The sequence below is a fragment of the Sardina pilchardus genome, chromosome 18 (assembly GCF_963854185.1).
Source record: "Sardina pilchardus chromosome 18, fSarPil1.1, whole genome shotgun sequence".
Taxonomy (NCBI): domain Eukaryota; kingdom Metazoa; phylum Chordata; class Actinopteri; order Clupeiformes; family Clupeidae; genus Sardina; species Sardina pilchardus.
In genome coordinates this window covers 14,760,172-14,785,170 of record NC_085011.1, presented here as the reverse complement: position 1 = coordinate 14,785,170, position 24,999 = coordinate 14,760,172, and the positions used below count along the sequence as shown (strand labels likewise).

The following is a 24,999-nucleotide window of genomic DNA, read 5'->3' as shown; positions in this document are numbered from 1 at the left end:
TATATTGTTTGCATCAAAGAAAAAGACCATGTAGAGGTCCTGTACATGTAGAAGCTTGTGCTCCTCCTTTGATTTGACATTTTTATTCCACACCTCTTCATAATGCTGAACAATGCTCCGTTCATTTGAGTGGGTGAATGTATTTGTTTTCTCAGTGGAAACCACGAAACGGTGACTAAATCATTTTTATTGCACAACTCTTCGTTGCAGAGCAGAACGTTCTATTTACATGAATGGGCCTTCCCAACATTCAAAGGTTTGTTAAAACTAGAATTACTACAGCAAAGTATATAATGACCACTGTCAATAGCAACAGGTTTTGTGCTTTTAATTTGTGTCTTACATATCATTCCGCAAGTAGTTCCTTTGTTTATTGCAATGGAATTTCATTGAAAGTGTATGTCAGCAAGTAAGACATTGCCACACAACACCTGTTCGGAGAACTATTTGTTTTGTCAGAAGAAGCCACAAAATGGTATCAAGATCATTTTTGTGAAGTCCTCCACTTTCGCGCCGGGGTGCTGTTTGCTTTGTTGGGACTGGCAGACAAAACATTATTCCTTACATACTGCCTGGTAGATAGTAACTTAGTTGTCTAGCTAATCAGCATTATCTCAGGATAGGTAGATATTACATTAGGTAACTTAATATTGCTAACCATCTGCAACCATGAATGGAAGTGTCTAAAAACCTCATTCTGCTTACTTTCTTCAGGAATCATGATGAGCAAGATTTCAAAAGTAACAAAATTGGCTTAAGTAACTGAAATAGGAAAGTCTTTTACTCTACAGATCCCACTTCCACGAGAGTAGATGTATGATCTCATCATAACCACTCTCAAGTAATGTTTTGAATGCAATCCGCCTTAGACTATTTATAAAGTGGCTTAATTTTCCTATTTAAAATGGGTGCGTTCAGAACGGACTATTTTAGGATCTTGCAATTATACCTTTAGAGTTTTAGCACAACGTCCGAATAAGATTATTGGCTCACGCTATTTAAACCCATGGACCAATTTCAGAACTTATCCACAAGATCCTACATTTTATCAACTTGAAGCAACACCACTGTTTCTGAGGCATAGACCTTCCATCTCCAACAGGCACTCCTCTAGATGTTTCACAAATGTGTTGCTGCAAGTCTCATCACTGTGATTGAAACTGGACACACAGAAGAGAATGGCATCTGACTGGGGGTTGTAACATACACCATAGCCATTAGGGACTACAGGACCATAGCAGCAGAACATATCTACTGTAGTAGGTACCTGAAGAGGAATTGGATACAGTGAGATATTTGCATGTATACCTCACATTTATGAAAGTTTATTTGATTTATGTATTTTCTTATCTTGTTTGATACCTGGCTTGTAGAGAGGATGTACTGATTGCTGACTGTATATGTCTCATCGGTGAAGATTTCAGGCATCTCCATGCGCAACTCCATAGCCATTTCTCTCAGCCCCAACAGGTGATTGTCAATGCCCATGCCTGTAATAGCCTAAAATGGTGAGGTGTATATGTTAATAAGTAATTCTTGTGACCACTATACAATATGTAGGGCATTTCAGCATTTGATATCCAGTATCCTGATACTCTATACAAATGGAAATAATACATTTTTGCAAAAATACAGTATTTCACATAAATTAAGAGACAAGAAATGCACAAATGTGCGATGTGATGTGAAAGTAAATGGTCTATGCGTGAGTATGTAGTGTGCCCTTTTCCTCACTGTCAACCATAGATTCACTGAGTGCTAACACTGAATTCAAAAAGTCTGAATCGAAATTGTGCACAGTGGAGCATAGCCTAAACCTAACTTTTTTCTCTGTCGCTTTGGTACATTTCTCAGATCAGAATTTAAATTTTCAACGGTGGTTGTTCAAACTCCATATCATCAAAAGTACAAGATTAGTTCCAAACATTCAACTCAAAATCAGCCAAGCCATTCATTCAACTCTTCAGCCAAGCACGCCAGATAATTAGTTATATCACCCCTTAAAGGAATTATCCAGAGTAAAATACACTTTAGCTCAATTTACGGATGATTGGGAGCACATATGTTGAGTTGACATCAAATCATGTCATTCGGATATGTTTTGAGAAAGTTCGATTTTACCGTTTTTAGCCAAAACTTGTTTTGGAAGTGAACCGGGCATGTCATTTCGCCACTACAAAATGCTATTTGTATACCTCTTCTACAGTTCCAAACAACACTACACTTACGTGGTAGTGAGTAGAGGGTCCCTAAAGCCAAACCGAAGTATCCCCAGGTCTTTATGTGGTCGGATAGAGAGTCCAGAATGAATTTCATCAATCTATCCGACCACATAAAGACCTGGGGATACTTCGGTTTGGCTTAAAGTGCATTTTACTCCGGATAATTCCTTTAAGTGCACTAGAGCCAAATTACTTTACTAAAATATAGTGTTCTTCCTCTGATAATTAGCCCCCCAAAAATCTCTGTGGCCCCCTCTGTGACCGAGAGCTGGATCCAGGCCTGTATGTGTATGCACACTGAGCTACTGCAGCTTACCAAGATAGTGTAATTCGTCTGGGCATTAATGGCATCCTTAAGAATTTTCATCTTTTCATCATTCTTGAAAAAGCACAAGGCAATATAATTAAGTATATTATAATATAGTTATAATTATTATAATTATTATTATTATTATGGTTATTATTATTTTTATATCATTATCATGCATTGAAAGAAAGCCTAAATGATGCATATACATTTTTCTGATATTCAGGTTGACATTAATCCAGTACAACATGTAACTTACTGAGAATGTTGACCTTCCATCAGTCATGGCCTTCCCAAAAGATAAGGCCTCAAATGTGGCTGAACGAATATTGTCCACACGGCCCTCTTGAAATCGACGAATGGAAGCACTTTCATAAGTTGACACAGGTCTTCTATGACACCTACGTTATTGAGAATAAATAAAACAACAGTTGAAAAATGCTTTCATATTCTATCTTTGTGTAAATACATCACTTTAACGGGTTGATTAGTAATTAAACTGACCTGTAATATGCAAACTGAAGTGCTACTTGAATATATGCGTCTGGGCTCATCTTCTGCCTCTTGATGAACTCTTTGCCATACTTGGTGAACTTATGAACATTCATATCCAGATTTTTAGCAAGTCTACAAATAAATAAATTGTTAGAGTAGTTATGATTTATCTACAGTACATTGATGATAATTAGAGCTACACGTCTATAGGATACATCGTGTGTGTCTGTTTGTGTGTCTCTGTGTCTGTTTGTGTGTGTGTATGTGTGCTTGTCTCTGTGTGTCTCTGTGTCTGTGTGTTTGTGTGTGTCTGTTTGTGTGTGTGTGTGTGTGTGTGTGTGTGTGTGTGTGTGTGTGTGTGTGTGTGTGTGTGTGTGTGTGTGTGTGTGTGTGTGCGTGTGTGCGTGTGTGTCCATGTCCATGTCCATCCATTTGACTTGCCGATGTAATTTGTCTGCTGAGGCGGCAAGAAGAGCCTGGATTTCCGAAGAGCATTTCCAACGCAGTCGCCTTGGGGCTGGTAGCTCACTCACACTGGCCGCCCTCACCAACTTAGATGGGCTTCCTTTCCTTTAGGAGGCACACAGAAACCAAATCAATTTCTGGGCTTTTCCTATTAGCCACTTTGTTAATTACGGACATGTGAGAAAGGGAAATCAACTGCAGAATTCCCGTAATTATGTGTTTAAGACGAACAGTGAGTGGGACAGTTAATGTGTACATATCTAAATAACAATGTCGTACAAATAGTCTGATGAGCTTTATCTTTATCGTCTGTTGGGTTTGAGTATAGAATAACTGTTTGACGCTCATATTAATTCTGTCTTTCAGACTTACATGTATTTCAAGAGATACTCTGTGCACTGGACAAGGACAATCCCTTCAAAAGGTGAATGTTCACATACAACTCCACAGCACCCATCTGACCCTATGACAAACTGAGAGGGTTACAATATCAATATCAGTATTAAAGCTAAAACAATTTTCATCTGTAGACCTTAGGAGAGCTTCTACCTGCATGGGTTTGTCATACCAGCGGTTCCCCCCATTTCTCTCTGGGCCTCCTCCATGGAGCATCAGCAAGGCACGGTTGGTGTCAGTAAGTTGCAAGCCACTAGGTTCATTCAAGCACACCAAACACAAACATCTCTCAATCATGTCCAGGGAGTCTCTGTTGGTAGAATCTGTATTGTATAGAATGAGAAATTGTACTGTTAGTAAACGTTGCTTAAAAAGCGCTTAAAGGAGAATTCCGGCGATTTTTCACATAAATCTCTCTCCTGGAAACACCTAATACTGTCGGTGCAAAACAAACTGAAAACAATCGGTTCTACCTTGCTTGAGTTGCTGCAGTCAACAGCTAGAACTGCCAGGCAGCTATAGGGCTCTTCTCAAACCTCGGTCCTTGGTCCTTGGTCCTCAATCTATCTATCCCATTGTTGCCGCCCCATCATTCTTTTATAGATCAGTGTAAAGGAGCCGGAGGACCGAGGATCAAGAACCGAGGACAGAGGATTGAGAAGACCCCAGTGTGCTACACTCTGGGGGCATGAAAATGAGGACTCACGAACATAAGATTAACAAAACAGTCCTTCAGAGCCTCTTCAGTCTCACTGGACCATCTCTTCATTGTGCGGGTGATGGCTTGTTGCCTTTGGACAAAGGGCTTACAGAGCCAGTAGACCATATTGTGATCAGATCTTCCCAGGGGTGGCATTTTGATCTACTGCCTCTGTTCAAGCCCCTTGTCCAAACTAGGCAACAAGCCATCACTATTGGTAGAAGTCCTGTTACGTCACAGTATAATACCGGCGCCATCTTTAGGACCGCCCGAGGACCGCCTTGACATTGGCATAAAATAAGCCCCTATGTCTTATAGCCTCTGGTGTGGGATGTGATGTACAGTATTGCGTGCAGCGTGAGGGTGGGCAGAGTGTTTTATTTTATTTTATTTAACCTTTATTTAGCCAGGATTGTCCCATTGAGACTGAGTGTCTCTTCTGCCAGGGAGTCCTGGTCAAAATGGCAGCCAAACAAATAGTTCCAGACAAAGACAAACACATTAACACATTTACATAAAACACAGTAGCAGCTAAGATTTTTGTGAAATACCTCTAAAAGCAATGACATTCCTCAGTGCACACAGTATTAATTTCTCTCTTAAAAGTGTGAAGACGGAAAGGAGTAATTATACGGAGTAAGGCATGTTCTGGGTGTTGTGTTTGTAGCCTGTTTGCCTCAGGACGCATCATAGGCTACAACGGCACAAGTGGAGGATGCACAGTACATGTGCTATCGTGATAATGTCTGAGAATTACTGTGGTACACAGTAGGCTATCATATTAACAGCCAACAGTCAAATGTCCTTTCAGCAGAGCTGTTCTTTTACAGAGAGTTTTAACATTTATCACTAACACCGTGTCCTAACTGCAAGCCACGCAACCGAATGTGTGCAACAAAATCAGTTCCATCGCAGTATTTTCAATTGGAATGTAACAAACAATGTCAGCCCTCGTCCTTCACTCCCTTCTCCCCTCTCACTGCTCACCTATCCACCGCTATCAACTGGAACAGAGCACATCTCCCTACCCTGCAGGATACCTACAAGAAAAGAGTACATGCCAAGGCCCAATCTTGTAAAGTATACGGTACTCCTCACATCCTGACCATGGACCTTTTAGAGCGCTAAGGTCAGGCACACATCTCTGCTGCTACAGGACCTGAGGAGAAGCTTCTTTCCTCAAGCCATCTGTATCCTGAACAAGCACAAGACCAAATAAGCTGCACTTACAGTACGCTTATTGCACACTTGAACATGGACACACACACACACTGCACTTTATACTCTCTCTTGCTATTTAACATGCCTTTGCTGTCCTCAGTTACATCAGGACCTGTGTTTAAAAAATCAACACACGCATCCCTCTAACAGGAAACCTTGGATGACTGTGAACTGTAGGTCCATACACTTCTGAGCGAGCCTTAAAATCCAGAGACAGAGCATTTAAATAGCACAACCAGGCACAAAAAGGGCATCAAGCAGGCAAAAGCTGTGGACAAGGAAAAGATTGAGGGTCACTTCACTAACAAAGATCCAACACGGGTGAAGCAAGGAATACAACAAATCATCAACTACAGGGGCAGCTGTGAACTAAACATCAATGCCTCCTTGGAGGAGGAGCTCACCATTTCTACGCCCGTTTTGAAACATCTGGAGTAGATAACAGAGCCACCCCTTGCTGACACAGACCTCACACTTACGGTAACAGCAAAGGAAGTGAGATACACCTTGAGGTCTATGAACTCTAGGAAGGCAGAGGGATTTGCCGCGATTCCAGTAAGAGTGCTCAGAGAATCCCACCAACTTGTAGATGTCTTTGCGAACATCTTCAGTATGTCTAGCCATAGCGACTGTACCGACCTGCTTCATAAAAGCAACCATCCTTCCAGTGCCCAAGCAAAGCAACATCAGCATTCTGAACGACTGCAGACCTCAACCAGGACCAGCATTAGGACGCCTACAGGCAAAACAGGTCCACAGAGGATGCTATCGTTACAGCCCTCCACACAGCGCTGACACACCTTGACAAGGGGATATTATTTATATAGTATATACTTTTTTGATCCCGTGAGGGAAATTCCATCTCTGCATTTATTGAACTGAATTGCTCCTCTATATGTGTGTTGTAACAGTACACTGAGGCCACACTAACATCATAGCGTAAGTGATCTAGTAAATAGTATTTTCCTGACCTTTAATAAGGATGTGGCGAGCCTCTGCCCATTCTGTGCGCCCCTCTGAGGTCAGAAGGCCAATGGGTGGAAGACGTTCCTCTTCATTGGCGGCCATCTTGCTGATCTTCTCCAACTGAGTGTATAAATCCTTCTCATTCAGACGCCGGAAGTTGATCACCACATCCAGAACAAAGAACTGTCATGAAAGATGGCAAGAGCAACCACTGGTTGTGAAAACAAGAAGAGTAGCTGTGTGCACATCCCACCTTGCAGGCGCAGGACAAATGGAGAGTATAGCTTAGGAAAGGAATGTAATGTCCGCAACACTGATAAATTGCTCCTGTTTAATGTGAAAAAGCAACGTTTCGACCCTACTGGGTCTTCTTCATCAGGCAAATGGTGACCATTTGGACCAGTAGGGTCAAAACGTTGCTTTTTCACGGGAGCAATTCATCAGTGTTGCGGACATTATATTCCTTTACTGAAAGTGAAAAGCCCATCTCTTCCTCCTATTATTACTGGTGTAAATCTCATGCAGGGTAATTGAGACTATTATTGAAAGTTCACTTCACCAATGATGACCACAGCTGTCTGACCCTTTGATGTTTTCAACTGGTGCTGAACTTACATTTCAATTTAGTAATTTAAAAGAAAAAAAGTTCAAAAAGTTGGTACACTGATAAAATGCAAACAATAATAAACTGAAAGTGCCACGAAGAATAGCCTGGCACGCCCTCCCAGTGACGTAACACCTTCGGCGTTGCTGTCGCTGGTCTGGTCAACTGCTAATCGGGAAGGATTTCTGAATTCCCCAAATCTGCGGAACTGCCCCCTTTGATCGAGAACCAATCAACTTTGAGCAGCTCCAACGGCTCTGGGTAGAGGCGTGTTCAAGGCAGAAGAAAGAGTGTTGTTATTGGTTTAAACTCGGCAAACCGCTTTCTGACATCGACCAGTAGCAAATCGAGGCACTTAAAGGAGGCGGGTCAACCAAGCGCTTGGAGAAACCGACGTAGCACAGGCTCTTGGTCAGACTAAAGTCTCGCAGAGCCTTTCAAGTCGATGGTAATCAGGCTACACGAAGAATGTCTTTTGGTTTTGATCTTAATCTCCATTTAGGTCAGGGAAAGTTTTTTGTTGTTTTTTTCCAGATAAATAGAATCCTCATCTGCTTTGAGAATATTGGGAGTGATTTTGCAGAGCATGTGGACTGGAGTGTGTGGCACCATAAGAGGCATTGCCTGGGACACTGGTGTCAGCACAACCAGATAACGCTAATTATACAGATAATGCAGAATATAGTTAGCCTGACGAGGATGTAGGTGGGGCTAAACCTCGGTCTGGCATCCAGGCTAGAATATAGTGGGTGAAATGGCATACTGAAGTGCCCTTGAGCAAGGCACCTAACCCCTCACTGCTCCCCGAGCGCCGCTGGTTGGGCAGGCAGCTCACTGCTCTGGGTTAGTGTGTGATTCACCTCACTGTGTGTTCACTGTGTGCTGTGTGTTCACTAATTCGGTTAATTTGGGTTAAATGCAGAGAACTGAATTTACCTCACGGGATCAAAAAAGTGTATATTCTATTCTACTGGCCAGTACTGACCAGTATGAAGGGGTTTAGTTAGGTGCTGTTGAGTTGCTACTTACTACTGTCAAAACTTTGAAATTTGTGTGATGCAGTGCACTCTCAAGAAACCAGTGAAGAGAGATGAGCAATGATGTGATACTGTATGTGCCCTTTTCAGCTGATGAAAAACGAGCTGCTGCTATATTCTGGATCCTCTGTAAAGCTTTTAAGCAACACTAAAGAGTTTTTCGTACCTTAACATAATGTTTCCAAAATCATTTCAGAGGTTCATCAACTTGTAACATGGTGAACGGCACTTCTGCATCTCTTCTCTATAGGCTATAACCACACTTTTATTTGGTGCATCACAAGGAAGAATATCATGTAGTTTTATTTGGTGTATCTCAATGAGGACTCTTGCGCCGATATCACCATACTGATTTTTTTGGCCACTCAGTCAGTAGGTCGCCACGATGGTTTAAAAGTGGAGCCTACTGCACTCTTGTGCGTTTGCAACCCGAAATGAGGAGGAATGTGCTGAGCCTTAAAAGGCTGCTCTTACTGTAACACTAGAGAATGCACCTATAATAAAATTCTACCTGCAACCAATGGATATGCAAATCAAATGGTAGCCTGTCTTTTTAGTTTTTTTATTGGTCAGACTAAAGACAGTGATGTATTTCATTTACCGCACACCCCCCTTGTGAGATGTGAACCACTGGTTTAAGACAACGGGTGGTGAGAGCTTGCTCAAGGAGTTGAGTAGCATACTCAGAATGGTTAGGTTTGATCTTCCAGAACAAAGCTTGTACTCATTCATGCCATTGACAATCACCCTAAATGTGTCACAAACATTGAACATTTCCAACATTTCCTTACTCAGTGTGAACAAAATAAAACAGAAAGTCCATGCCAATTGTCATGCCAAATAGTAAAGCATTTGGTTCTCCTGACCTGGTTTTTGCAGGCAACTATGATATGCTCTGGCTCAGGCATCACACTGCTCTTCTGGGCAACTAGTGTGTCTTTTTTTGGCCCAGGAAGACGATAGGATGTGAAGAGCTTATAGTACTGTTCCATACATAGTGGAGTCCCAGCTAGTTGACCCCGGGCAAAATCCACCGGCAGGTCATGTCTGAAAACACAACATTCACATTTAGCAAACCGTTGTATTACTGGGACAGTTATGCCACACCCTGAAGTTGATGATACATAATATAGGTAAGGCATTCCTGAATCCTGAGTATTGATGTTCTGACATGTTTCCATTGATTCCAGAGTATTGTTGTTTTGGCATGATCCTATTGATTTTTGGCAATAATTGTCCTTCTGGAGAGAACTTAATTGGTTAACAAGTTACAACTTATCATGATCTATTCTTAGGAACCCATGGAACCAGTTATGTTGCCCTGCTACAGAGCTCGAAATGTATCATCAATGGTTCTATAAGCACAGCTACAGTATGTCCCTTCTGGGTAACACTTTATTTGAGGGGGTCCACATGTAACCGCCTTATGACAGTTACATGTCACCCTTATGTAGACCCCTTCAAATAAAGTGTTGCCCACTTCGGTATGTTGATGTTTCAAACAAAACAGAGAGCTAGTTTGCCCCCTCCCTCCCATGCAATTGAAACTGACATGAACGCTCATCATGTCGGTCTGTAAGAAAAGAAAAGACATGTCCTCAACCTGTCTTCTCAAAGAAATATTCCAAGAACATTAAAGCTTCCAAGAACACTGAAAGTTTCAGCCTCTAGGACGATACAGTGTAATTCACTATTTCCACACCAGAGTCAGACTACAGTGAGAATTGTAAAGTATCTCTATACTTACGTTTCCAGTAATGTTTTATATTCCAGTACAGCAGAAATGAGATGAGCAGCAAATCTGAAAGGAAGTCAAAGTAGTGACAATTGACCACTAGTGACCATCGATGATGTTTCCAGGCAGATCTACTCATGTAGTAGCATCATAGAGTAGCATGCATCTTTCAGAGTATGTTCTGAACATAGAATGAAGTGTTCCTGCATATAAGCCGCATTGTGTATAAGCCGCAGTGTTTTATGCAAGTTAAAAGAAACAAAACCATATTCACACCATATTAACTGCCCCCCTGTATTAACCTCATAGCTGAAGATTTTTTTTCAAAATCAATGTATAAGCCGCGGCTTATAGTCGGGAAATTATGGTACACAGGCAAATTAGCTTTGTCAAAGTCAAGCACACTCAGTGTTACAATGCATTAATCAGCTGATGCAGTCAGAGATAAGTGGCATAAGATGTAAGGGTAAACGACCAGATCTTACTTTTGTTCATAACCAGTTATTCTTTTCATTGTGTTGGGTGGCTGTTGTGGCCATTGAAGTAACATGCAAATTAAATCTACATTAGCCCATTTCAAATAACCAAATTATTCAAATTGTTACATTTTAGTTTCATAATAAACTTGCATAATGAAGGATTTAGCTGTGTAATAGAAGAAATGTTTGGGAGACACATATACGGAAATATACTGAACATGCAGTACCTTAAGGCATCACTATCAGTCTTGAAGTTTTGTTTTGGGAAAACCATAACTGGACTAGAGTTCACTGGTAATGCTAATCTGTTATTCAAGTACATATCGTCAAGCCAGTAGTCATAAACCTGTGAAAATGAGAGTAAATATGAGAGATTACCTGCTCATCCTTATACATTTGTTTTTTGTTCCAGGACAAGACTATGATTTTTTTTTAATGAAAAGACATTAGAAACACTAAATAGCCTACATGTAGACCTTTTAATAATAAAAAGGAGCCATAATGGGCTGGTGGGAACAGCATATTTGTGGAACGTGGAACTTCTCTTGTTTACTGTATTACTATATTTAAAATGGATCTTGTCATAATCCCCTGAATTCTGATAAATACAAATATTAAGACTTTAATTTCAAACCGATCATTTTGATCCTGATTCCTGACCTAATGGTCAATTTTTAAATCGACTTTGTCTTAGTTCATTTCCTACCCAGTTTGCTTTGCTGTCTCTCCTTTTGTGAAGTTGCTGCTGAAGCATCTCTCCCACTCCTCCGGGGGCTCCAAACTTATCCACAATGCCTTTGGTCCTTCTGAAATTCTCTTCAGGTACTAAGTGTTTCATACACTTAAGATACATGTCCAGTGTGTGCTGTAAGTCAGGAACTGGCAGCTTAGGCAAACCCTATCACAAAGCAAAATGAGAAGAGTGAACCTTATGGAAACATTTGTTTATAGTAAAGGCCTACACACATGAAATCTATGCTACTTCAATAATGGTTTCATGCCTGGTAGCCTACTAGTAACCGATTATTCAGTTACTCAGGGGCGTCGTTAGTGGTTGAAAACATTCGGGGCTTAGCTCATAGAGTCTAAACGGTTCTCATTATTCCCATTTTGCCTGCCCTTGTTGCTCACTTTTGATTAATTAATCCACCGCCTCAAGCCTCATTTGCGTCACTTTGATCGAATATCTTGGACAATAATATTGTAGCGGCCCAAGCCGAGCTGTCCGAGACTTTGGCTCCCAGGGTGCATTGCGGGAGGGTTCAGGTGTTGTTGTTGTTTTTGTTGTTGTTGTTGTGTTGTTGTATTATTTCATGTTGTGTTCACCTGGAGTATGTGTTAGCATGTGTAGTCTTCCCTTAGTTATACTTCATGTGTCAAACCCTGTGTGTTGTGGCCACCCTGTTTGTGTACTGTGTATGTGTTGGTCTAGTCTTGTGTGTTCGTGAAGATATGGTATGAATGTGATTAATAATAATACCATGGAAGACATAGAATACTTTTTCTAACAATACTTTGACAGTCAAAGGATGGAATGACCTGTTGCGATCTTGACATTACTGTTTGCTATAAAAATGAACTGTATAGCATATAGCTACGGGCAGTGGTGATTTTAATAGCAATGTGCATTATGGTTCATGTTAAGGTTAGCCTAAGGAGAACAAATCACTGAGGACCCACTAAATCAATTTTACAAAGGCGAAGTAAGGATAGGCCAGCTCCAAAGGCTAGTGAGTCCAGGGCAGACTGAAAACAAACCTGTAGCCTAAATGACAGCAGAACTACACCACCTCCTTGTCCTTGATGCCTTTATGATTTCTTTATAACTTTATTATGCCAAATAGGAAATGCAAACAATGACATGCCCAACCCTTGCACATGAAGAGGAACAATATTTGAAATAATTTTGTGTGGCAGGGTTTGTAAAGCAGAGACATTTTGCTCGAAGTGAAGACCAACATACTTGGATAAACAATGTTACATATTATGGTGTAAGGCATGACAAAAAAAAAAAAAAAAAATAGAACTGTGTGTGCGTGTGTGCGCGTGTGTGTGTGTGTGTGTGTGTGTGAGAGAGAGAGAGAGAGAGTGTGTGTGTGTGTGTGTGTGTGTGTGTGTGTGTGTGTGTGTGTGTGTGTGTGTGTGTGTGTGAGAAAGAGAGAGAGTATGAGTGTGTGTGTGTGTGTGTGTGTGTGTGTGTGTGTGTGAGAGAGAGAGAGAGAGAGAGAGAGAGAGAGAGAGAGGGTGTCAGAGTCTTTACCCATGCATATGATTAGCAGACTTATCTCTGTGATGAATTAATCTTATATATCTAGTCATTATGAAAACAGTCTTGAGTGATGGCTGTTTTCTTACATTGTTGATGCCAGGATTGGTTGATTGTTCCTTCTCCAATACTGGCATTTTCTCTGCCTGCTCGATCAAATGGAGTTACAGCCAGTGGAGGACAGGTAGCCTAACAGCTTGTGCTTGACATTCTGAGGATTCACAGACACATGTGTTTGTATACAGAAATAAATAAATTAATAAATAATAATAATAATATATAACACCTTAACACAATAGAAACGCCAAGCAGTCCTACACGTCTATATGCTATACACATGACGCATGGTTAAACCAGAAGGCTAATAACAAGTAAGCCAATAAAGGGAATTGGACACATTCGAAGTATAGCATCAGCAGGATCTATATTTGAGCTTTTCCCCACTTCTTATTAGGGACCGATGCCCAGTAAGTTGACATGGGCTAAGTGAAAATACACCAGCGTTTGAACTATTCTTAAATTACAAATATTTGACTTACCATAGGGACAGATCCTTCAAATATGCAGAAAGTTTGTCCTCAAGTTTCATATTCGTTCTTGTTGCTTCGGGTGACAAATCCAGGTTCCCAGATGTACACCTATGTTCCTCCCTCCACCTTTGGCCAACTAGCCTCCCCACCATTGCCAAGCTGGAGCAATGAGAAGGTAGATACTTGATTCCGGCTGCTAAGATAGCTCCTCCCAATTCGCAGAGCCGCTGACAGTTCGCATCTCTCGTCCAGCTCACAACTGGCTCCCCAAATCATTGAGCGAAATTAGCGCTCAGGTAGCCTACCACTTAAGATGGATGCTCGAAAAGCATGAAGCTTTTTTACTTTTCGATGATTTAGTTGTCATTCATTAATCTCTGCATAATCATCTCATATACATTATAGGTTAAGGTGCTTCATGTAGATTGTCTGACATTTCAGCGACCAAGAGTTGTGGACATAAAAAAAACAACGGATTATTCATCCTGTAGCCTGATTATCGCAGTCCTTGCTTATGGAAGTACATGATACGCTACATGTATATCGTTATAGATTACTATATTTTACCTTTAATAGCACATTGAGATTTATTTCATAATCAGCCATAAATGATCCCTACTGTCCTCACTTAAATCACCAAAGACATCAAACCAAATAGGGAACTATATGACATCAGTTCTGCCAGTTTGTTTTTTGACAGCAGCATACAACAACGTTTTTTGTGAAGCAACATACAGCCATCCTTTCCCCATTTAAGATGGGCCGTGAGAAAGGACCTGCAGACTAACTGAGCTTTAGAAAGAGTGAAATTCTCAAGCATAGGCATATTTATACATAAACATTTTATATCAGTTAATTAATGTCATTAATATACTGTAGGTCTCGCTTTATGAATATCCAAATCAAATATCAAATGTAGCCTATAAATCAACTGGGTTTTAAGATTAAGCGCTTTGGGTCAACTCCTGTTTTTTTCTTTTTTTTTAATGTGCTATACAAATGAAATGACTTGACTTAACCCAACAAAACTGTTTTAATGGCAAGTCTGGGATAAAATATGTTTTAATTCAACCGACCAATAGGCTATTAGTTAATGTAGTTATGTTAGAAGAGCAAAACACACTGCAAAAAATCAATTCACGTATTATTTTTTATTTATTTATTTACACATGTTACATCTATATACAGCAAATATTTCACATTATACATGTATGCATTCCAGAGGTACATTGATTCTCACCAAATCCAGACAACAGACAATGCGACTTGGGATTCAGTTCAATCCGTTTTTCGAGAAAGTGTCGTGTGACAGTGCATAAAAGTCATAGCAGCACAAACAGAGCAAAGGGTGGGCCAGACTACTGAATGTTACACTGAAAAACGAGCAATATATGACTTCGACATGTGTAACACAGCATACATCCCTGAATATGATTTCGAACAAGCAGTAAGTAATATAGAGCTAGAACATTAATTTAACGGATGTCCAGCATTCTGTTTAGCCTACCCATGATTTACAGTTTCAATCAGTCTCAAAAGACGGGTGGCTAAATGGAATTCAACATAATACGTATGTCTTCAAGAGATTGTGTAAGAAACAGAAAAGTAACCTTAAAAGAGTTACATAATCAGTAATTTGGGGGTAAGGGTATGTATGCATCACACTGAGGGCACTCAGTCTGACTCATAGGAATGGGAGAGGCTGCACGAGCGTTGGTGCCATGGAGTGTTAAATGTATTCTGGTCCAGATGTTTCCTCTTCAGAATATCCCCTCGGTTGCGCAAAGGTGCCATTTTCATCAACTGACACACAGTTACCCGCTGAACTGAGAATTTTCCCCTTGTTTTGGCGCTCCTCCATTTTTATGGTATCGTAAAGACCTGTGGCTCCCTCTTCTAATAGCATATTTCTTTCAGAATGGGACGGTTTCATTAAGCACACATTGCGCAACAGCAATAGAGCCGGTGCGTAAAGAACATTGGCAAGTCCCATTCCCAGATTTAACTGGATGAAGCCGAAGTTGTGTACTATCTGACCTGCAACTATTGGCCCCAGGGCATAGGCCACACAATAGGATATATCTGCAATAGCATACACACTGCCATACACAGACACGTGACGCACATCTACAAGGAACGCAAGTGTTGGCAACAAAGCCGTATCTACCAATGCAATACCAAAACATATACCGCACAATGGCCATATGAGTTGTCCAAATGTTTTGCAAGCTGGCACAGTGCAGGAACTTGCACCAATGATAACCATTCCTAGTGCCCCATAAAACCACTGTAAATGAGGGTATTGACCTGCTAATTTCACAGTTAGGTATACACCAAGAACGTGAGGGAAAAACGCTGGCAACCAAGTTAGTCCAATTTCCCACTGAGACGAATTCATGGTTTCCTCCATCCAATTCGCGATGGTGGGTTCCAGGAAGGCCAAGGGGATGTTACAGGTAGTCAGCGCCCCTGCAACCACCGCAATGTAGGGATCAATCATGAGTTTGTAAATGGGAGTGCCTATGGGCATGTTCTCTCGAGCACTGCTTGAAAAGGGCTTCAGTACAGTGAGGCATAATATACCGTCAGCTAAACAAATGCAGGCAAGGACAATGAATGGGACCCGCTTCCCTGCAAACTCGTAAAGTATACCTCCAAAAGGGGGCGCCACTAGACTCCCAAAAGATATGAATGCAAGGGCAATGCCCAGGGCACGGCTCCTCTCTGCCTCCTCTGTATACTTATCGGCAATCATGGCAATTCCGGAAGTGTCTGCAAATGCAGATCCCAAACCTTGCAGACTACGCGCTGCAAACAAAGTTCCATAGTTTTCAGCAAAAGCAAATATACAGGTGGATAGGAACATGATAGTAAGTCCAATTAGGAGTGGAATGTCATACCCAACACGGTCAATAAAGGTTCCTGTGAATGGATTTACTAGGAGTTGCAAAATGGCTTTGGAAGCAAAGAGTACACCGATTTCCACATCAAAGTTTTCTTTTCCGATGTGCGCTGTGCTGTTAGAATTATTCATATGCAAAACTGCTTGGGCGTGTTCTGCCTCTTGCTCTAGACTTACGAGATAGTCGGGTATAATTGGTACTATCACCATGTACAGCATGTTGTCCAATAACAAAGCAACGCAGACAATAATTAATATTATTCTCCTTTGCCGGTCGGGGTCTTGTATGGCATTGCCCAAATGCTTAGTTCTTTCCCCCATTTCTGATAATTTCACAGCAGCAGACTGCGCTAAACCGATGGATCCTTCTGAAGCCATGACGTGCCGATCTGTCGGATCTTCGTTCTTGAATCACAGCTTTTAAACTTGTATTTGATCTGTACCAATGTGTTCTACGCTGCCGGATCACATTTGTCGCTCACTTCCAGTCCTCTTTCAACACTAATAAACTAACTTTTTTTTACCTTCGCGTGCTGCTGTACTTCATTGCGCTCGCCCCCCTTTGCGCTCTATTGAGGTATCTTCTTGTCAGCGTAGGTTATCCAACCTTGTTTCATTGTATTTTGTCCTGCTCAGTGACGAGGAGGACCCAAATAAACTCAAGTCTGTGTTAACTTCTGTTCCATCCTGTAAATTTGAATTATTTTGCAAGTTAGTGGACCGATGTTCTTCCTCCGTCAAAAAGGTGGGATAATTGCTGATGCTCAGTCACCTGTGACGCAGAAAAGTATGATACCATCACTGTTTGGCAAACTCTGGTCTGATGTCACTGGTTGGTATACAGTGGCATGTTTGTTAGTACCTTAGAAAGCTTTCACCGTATTTTCCAAGGGCTGTGACGCACTGCTGACTTGCCTCCCCTCCCCTTCTTTGATTCCCAGCTAGCCGTTTTCCATGCTGATATTGCACACAGACCCCTGCCATTTAAGCACATCACAGCTACTGCATCGATGGATTGTTATGTGGTGGTAACAGTATAACTAACGCTGGATGGTGCACTTTTGCGCTCTGTTATGTAGGGTTGAGCAGGAATGACTTGTCAATGCACCAGTTCATGACAAATGTCATGCAATTATCTGTAGGCCTACTTATGCAATGAAACTGAACACGGGTTGACAACACAACATTTAAATCTGATTGTTTTGCTTTTCGTTACTTTCCATTTTAAAACTGTGTGAAATTACAGTTATTTGTCCCAGTTGTTGAAACGAGAAGCGCAAGTCTTGGAGACTTCACATCTTCACTCGACCATGGGTAGATGGATCAATCACCGACTAGTCCTATTAAAAACATGTATGCAAGATGGGAAAAGGTTACCGCTAGCCATAATGACTGATAATGAGTCGGTCTGTCATTACATTCCATTTGTTTTTCATGAACAGCGTTGACTTGTGTCGGAGACAGAGTAGAGCACTAATTTCCAGTCTAGGCTAGCGAAATAACTACGCCACCTGCTGTAGCATATCTGAACAAGAAATAGGCCAGTGCGTTTATTGGAGATCGACTTGTAACCTACCTTTATGTGAGCACAGTTTAGGCTACACTCTTTTATGACATAGCATAGGTCATATTAGTGTCAATGCGAAAACAAACAACAACACTTTTTCTTACGCCTATTTAGATGCATTGTTATTGGAGCTATTTGGAGTGGTTGGCCAACTGCCGCCCTCTCGTGGGCGAGAAACTCAATTACACTGTATATACAGTTTTTTCCAATCGTATACACACTAAAATTAAGGTTATCAGACAGTTAACAATACTTAGCACTTAAGAAGCAAAACACCTGCGCAGAGTAGTACAACAGTAAGCACAAATTCAGCTTCACACTTTTTGCGAAACATTACACACAGTGAATGTCAAAACGTAAAACACATTTTCACACCTTAGACACAGATAAAGATTGTTAGGTACTTCCTTCTCATTATAAAGCCCTGGCTTGCCAATGACCACACAAATGAACAAATTGAATAATCACATCCACCAGGTGTGTAAGCACACATGTGCAAAATTGAAAACGCAGCACTCAGGTGTGTTATGCTCGATCCTCGAGGGGCGTTCCCACTGATCTATAACTAACACTGGATAGACTATCCCATTGTTTTCGCCCCATCATTCTTTATGTCGATCAGTGAGGATCGAGGCCAGAGGAGCGAGGGAGGACGTATAAAAGCCCAAATGAGAGGCACCCATAGCCTGTGATGTGGTGAACTCATATGGCCTGATCCAGCTAGACAGAGAGATGATTAGAGTATTATGTATTGTTGTTACTTGTTTGTATTGTTGCTTTAGTTTTTCTTCAGTGACTGTAAGTGTACAGTACTTTTTGTTTGTGTACAGATTTTTATTTTTCTACACTTTACAGTAGTAAGAACTATATTTTGCCATTTTCTGTTGATTGACTTGTCACTGTAACTGAACATATGGTACAGTGAAATAAATGAATATTGTCGGCAGCATCAAGTTTGTGCATTGCTTGATGAGGGTTCATCAAAATATTTTTGTCATCTAAATTATCCTAATGCTCTCAAACAATATGTCTGAATAAGATCCATATATTGGAAGAGGGTTTTTACAGATGTGTTTTGAATTTATTGTGATGTTGTGTATAAGATAGCGACAGTGTGAAATCATTCAAAGAATGTGTTAGTGATATGAGAACAGTATAATGTTTTATCAATGTGTTTATTGTTTTGACAGAAATATTTCATTTTGCTAACAATCTGTTATGTTCTGCTGATTGGGTGTTGTGTTTGGTTAATTGTGTGATGTGTTCAGACAAAAAGAGCCCCGTTTTCAAAATTGTGTGTAAACGATTGGAAAAAACTGTAAATTAGGGGAGACCTGGAATGGTTGTTTCAGCTTTTTGCTTCAGCACCTGTAGCTCACACAGACCTTGACATTTGATGTAGAATACAAGGTGATCTTTTGTTACAGCCTACCCCACAACTAGGGTAACACATACTAGGGCAAGTTGTAACAGTTAGATAAACGACACAAGAGAGACCACACCATGCAATATACTGTATTAGAGGTGTGTGTGTGTGTGTGTGTGTGTGTGTGTGTGTGTGTGTGTGTGTGTGTGTGCGTGTGTGCGTGTGCGTGTGTGCGTGTGTGTGTGTGTGTGTGTGTGTGTGTGTGTGTGTGTATGTGTGTGTGTGTGTGTGTGTGTGTGTGTGTACCGGCACAAAGTGTAGGTGCACCCATATTTTTCATTGCATCGCCTTTTTATCGCTCTCCTGTCATATAATGTGAATGATTTTTTAACAAGATGTAAAGCTTTTCTTTATTTGAAGCACACACATTATGTAATTGTGAATAATTACTCTATTATAGGCCTACATTCTATATAGGCCTCCTGACATTTCTGATATTCATAACAGCAATCTTTATGCAGATTATGGCCTAGGCCTACTATTCATATTATTACTCCACCTCTTAAATTCAGCTGTCTGGTTGAAGCCTCAAAATATTGTAAACAAAGTAGCAGGCTAGGTTTATCTTACTGGGGTTGGACTGTTCAGTTTCTGTTCAGGACAGATAAGCTCATACTTTTTCTCCTTGGGACAGGCCCCTTTAAGTGTTGGAGTTGAAAAACATTGGTATTGAGATGGTCAGTCAACTTGAATGCAAGAGTTTTAATAAAATGTCTGCAGCACAGCCTACTAATGATGCTAAACGGATCTAACAGTAATTTAGCTAGTCGTCTTCTGTGCGTCATTGCGTTCACGATTGTGAATGTTTTATGTACATTAAATGTCTTCCATGCAGACGCGGTGTGCATGGAAGGGAGGGACTGTGTGTGTGCGTGTGTTTGTGTGTATGAGAGACAGATGCGTGATTGACAGAGAGGGAGAGCAGGGAAAGGAAATTCAGTTTAACGAATACTGCGTGTTTTTTAGCGTTAAAAATAAATAAATAAATAAACAAAATAGAATAACGAAACTCAATATGTGGCGGCCGGTGCTGAATCTGTGGCGCACCGCCACAAATTAGTCTATGTGTGGGAAACACTGCATGTTACAACCATACCCGGTCTCCCCATACTGTAGTTTAGTTCTGACATCTGCTGGTAAAAAAAGAGAATCATTGTCTCTTTTGCCAGGGCCCTTCATTGCATCAATGCGGGCGAAAGGAATGCCATCAGTAACGACTTACAGACAGATAGACAGACTTTATTTGCACACAACAATGTTGGTAATTATTGTTACAGAAAGTGGCAGGTCAGTCTAGTGAAGGAGAAATCAAAACAAAACATTGTGGATGCAGGAGGCGCTTGTGTGTTTGCTTGGCGGAGGTTTGCACTCTCTGAGTGCTTTTCTAGTTTAAATCCAGATTTTGTTGTCCACTTGACTGACGGTGCAGGATCATCAGCCAGGGGCCATCCTTTAATGTTTCTCTGTATGAATTCCCATACCCAGTCCTTCTCTGCCAGAGCCAGAGGCTCACTGACTTGGTGCCATCAGCCATCTCACTTACTGTCTTCTTAAGCCCAACCCCGCTGCATCATCTATGCTGTCTTATTACAGTATACCTTGAATCTCTACATTCTGCAGCTAGTTTTACTTTGTCAACTTTTTGTCAAAGATGTTCTGCTCACTTTCCTCCAATGGGGCAATTCATTGTATTCTTCACACTGTCAGGACTAGTTTGTCTAAAATGGCAGCTTTACACATTGTGTTCTACACACAGTATAGTATAGATAACAGCACAGCACAGATAACAAAAAGCACAACTCAGGACAGAACATCACACAGACAGTACCAGGCTGCTGGTTGGTGGGTTGGGGGCGTGTCAACTCGTTAATTACAGCTATGAGGTAGCCTTATACCTGTGTCCTAACGTCATTGCACAAACGGGGCAGATGAGTGATAGGTGATGTCCTGTGACATTGTGGTTGCAATGTATGTGATTGCATTCATTTTTAGGTCTGACAGGGTGAGTGTAGGATACCCGTTATGGCACCCGTTATGGCAGCAGTGTGGGTTATGTGGGTTAGATTTTTTTTTTTTAAAAATGTAAGTATATTTTTTGGCTTTTTTGGCTTTATTTATTTAGAGTGAAGAGAGTGACAGGAAGCAAGTGGGAGAGAGATATGAGGTGGGATCGGGATATGACCGCAAATCAGACTTGAACCTGGGTCCCTGTGGGCACTCAGACCCTTAGGCTACATGGTATGAGCGCTGTAGCCTGTTGCACCACAGGCCCCCTAACCCCCTATGTGTTTTGTAGTTTTAGTTTTGTACAGTTTGGGAGAGTGCATGTTACAGTAAAAAAGCAGGAGAGTTAGTGCAGGACAGTGGATAGTAGCAGGGTGGGCTGAATGACCAAGAACATTTCTACAAATGTTTAGAAATACATTATGTGTGTGTTTGTGTGTGCGGTATGTGCCTGTGTGTGTGTGTGTGCACTCTGTGGTTAATACTGTAAACGCACTTCCAGGTTGAACATCCAGATCCTTATCTGCTGCCTGCCTCATTGCACCACAGTATCAAAGAGGTGTTCTTTTAAAAAAAAAATACTTGTCTAGAATTAGATGAATAAAACAAACAAACAAGCAAATAAACAGTTAAATAGTAAATAGAAAATCCATGTATTTTCTATAATATATTTGTATGATATATTTTCATTTTTATTGTTCACCACTAGAGGTCTACCTTCCACTGCATGTCTTGTGGGGCAGGATGGGCTAAATGACCAAGAACATTTCTGAAACTGTTTTAGAAATACATATCTTTCACCTTTTTGCACAACACTTTAAAAAAAACGATTTCCAATCAAATGATATAAACATATCTATTGTATCATTGTCTTATCCGTATGTCTTACATTATTTGAGACATGCTTACATTGCAGACTGTGCACCACTACATCTATTGTAAAGACCTTCAGTGTAGGTCCTGCCCAGGCCAGCAGCAATCAAAATACGCACACCCAGAAGTGAACCATTAAGCTGGGACAAGAGGGCCACCTTCTTGAGTTAGGAATAAGCCCTCGTCATAGACTACAAAAGATGCACCGTGGTGAAGAAGAGGGAGAGTAATGTCTGAGATTTAACCTTGAAGACACTCAGAGGGGGGAGAGCTAAAAACTATGGGAAGCTACCTCAAGAAACCAGACTTTCATCTTAATGACATCATCCCCTTCCCTGACCCCAAGGGCAGCATATTGGTGAGTGTGTGTGTGTGTGTGTGTGTGTGTGTGTGTGTGTGTGTGTGTGTGTGTGTGTGTGTGTGTGTGTGTGCCTGGCGTGTGCCTGTGTTTGTGTTTGTGTTTGTGTTTGTGGTCTGGCGTGTGCCTGTGTTTGTGTGCACTCTGTGGTTAATAAGCACACACTCCCAGGTTGAACATCCAGTTCCCTGGTCTGCTGCCTGCTCACTGCACCACTTTATCAAAGAAATGCTCTTTAAAATGTACTTCTTTACTTCTTTAAGATGTTTTAGAATGTTGAAATGAATAAAACAAACAAACCAGCAAATACATAGGTAAATAGAAAATAAAAAAATAGTTTGTTTTATTTGTTCCCCTCATAAAATATATTTTCATTATTATTGCCACCACTAGAGGTCTACCTTCCACTTCATGTCTGAACTGAAGTACCTCCGACTATAGGCTGGTGTGGTAAATAAATGATTTTATGATACAGACACTTTTTTTTCAGTCACTTCTTTACTAATTGTATCAATGTGTTACACAGAATAGTTTTTGTGTTTTTGTTTATCTGAAATTAAATAAAAGTTCTCTCATTATGAGTTGACAGACACTGCTGCAATTTGGAGCAAAGCCTCCACATCATATTTATCAAAATAAAATTCCTAATGTGCAATCCATCCCCTCTATGTACTGCAGATCATGATGTCCTGGATGGGCAATAGGCAGAACTAAGAATGCTATGCAGTATGTCTGGGATGCCCCCTCACGCCACCCCCCACCCGATCTGTTGGACTAATCCCTGACAGTCTGCCTTGGCAGTCTTTTCATTCACTGTAGATAATATGGTTTTAATTTTGTGTCTGGGCAGTGATAGACGTCAGAGTCCAATCCCACCTCCTAACTGGATTGCCTTCCCTGGGGATCAACATTTTTGCTATTTTTTCCTGTGTTTCCCCTCTGATCTCATTTGAAACCAAGCTCTAGAGATGCAAGACTACTGTGTAATCTTCTGTGTTCGTCAAAAGTATTAATTTCTGATGGTGAGGCAAAATCCCCTGGCCAAACCCTGCTTAAATCAGTAGAAAATAAAGCTTGTGTGCTTTTTAGATTGCTTTAACATGTTGGTCATTCCATGAACTTGTACAATGAGAGCATCCTTTACATCTGTTTGGTGTCAATAAAAAGGCTATGGCTGTGAGACAAGTACGATGCTGATGTTTGCAGACTTGTCTCTTATAGGCCATACAATCGCCATTGCAGTAAGGGTAAAAAAACTGAACTTCTAGTAGACTTCGCTCTCATTTCATGTATGTAAATAATACATACATAGAAATATAGTACATTTTTGTAGATAGTAAAAGTGAAAGTTATATTTATTATGCAATTTATTGATAACAAGTATATTATGCACCTTATTGAACCACTGGAACAAATGCAGAGATTTCAAGATTATCCTTTGTACCAAAACTTTTGTCGCCTGAGCTCTGTTTGAGTGGGTTTAACTGCAGAACAGAAAGAAGAACCAAGAACTTTGAAATAGTAAATAAATCCCTGCACACGTATTTCATGGCTGTTATGCACGTCACATCAAATAGATTGACACAGAACTATAGGAAATTGAAAAATGCAAAGATTGATCACAATTTTAATCCCCATGGTTGAACGAACCATCAACAATGGATTAAAATATCCTGCTTGAACGGGATACAATTTCATTAATGGAGTCTGAACACATCAGGCAAACTCGTCACTTGAAAAATTCTGTTGGAATAGCAGCTGATTTAATGCCTTGTTAGTATAGATATAGTGTGGAATAGGTTTGGGTTATTAAGTGACCATCATTGATATGGCTCTACAAATCCTTACGCTGAAGGGCAAAGGTTCAAATAATTTTGGGGATTATTATGTAATACAAATCCATTCAGGAACGTTTAGTGTAAAATGGCAACGCAAAATGGCAACGCAAATGATGGTGCATCAGAAAATCATGTCTTGCATCTGTCATTGTCATGTCATGCATCTGAACAGCCACAAGGCAGCCAGTCCATTCGTGCAGTCAGACTTCTACGGGACCATGGGTAAAGCATTCAGTTGCGGACTGTGTGTGTAATTCAAGAGATATGATGGCGTATATTATTTCACTCCTTATTCAGTCGCAACAAAGGATGTTATGGTACTAATTGACTTTGAAGGTCTATTATGTACATTGGCATTTGATTGGTCACGTTACATAGTTGACACTATTCTTTATATATAGAAATGCATTTCAAACTAATTGTGAACATGGATATCACAACATGACTAACTCAATGAGAAGTGAAAACAGATCCCATTGCCCTTCCCTGTGATATGGTCAGAAAGGAGTGTTTTAATGAATTAGAACAGTGATCTCTGTAAAGACCAATGACGCAAACATCCCTAATCCAGATTACTCTGCAATTGCAATCTGTTAAATACAATTTCT

General features: G+C 40.7%; 2 protein-coding genes across 2 annotated transcripts; both read right to left on the bottom strand.

Moving 5' to 3' along the window:
* Positions 1-1,048: 1,048 nt before the first annotated feature.
* On the bottom strand, positions 1,049-13,030 carry chata (choline O-acetyltransferase a). The gene is made up of 14 exons (XM_062520390.1): positions 12,983-13,030; positions 11,334-11,525; positions 10,855-10,973; positions 10,161-10,214; positions 9,280-9,460; positions 6,778-6,955; positions 4,039-4,208; positions 3,862-3,962; positions 3,466-3,594; positions 3,034-3,156; positions 2,789-2,930; positions 2,539-2,601; positions 1,363-1,500; positions 1,049-1,267 (listed from the first exon to the last, which is right to left on the bottom strand). Exons 1-14 carry the CDS (start codon positions 13,028-13,030, stop codon positions 1,049-1,051), a joined length of 1,857 nt encoding a protein of 618 aa, XP_062376374.1.
* Positions 13,031-14,618: 1,588 nt separating this feature from the next.
* slc18a3a (solute carrier family 18 member 3a) lies at positions 14,619-17,142 on the bottom strand. Its single transcript, XM_062519684.1, has one exon. The coding sequence runs from the start codon at positions 16,701-16,703 to the stop codon at positions 15,153-15,155; it is 1,551 nt and encodes a 516-aa protein (XP_062375668.1). The 5' UTR covers positions 16,704-17,142; the 3' UTR covers positions 14,619-15,152.
* Positions 17,143-24,999: the final 7,857 nt, after the last annotated feature.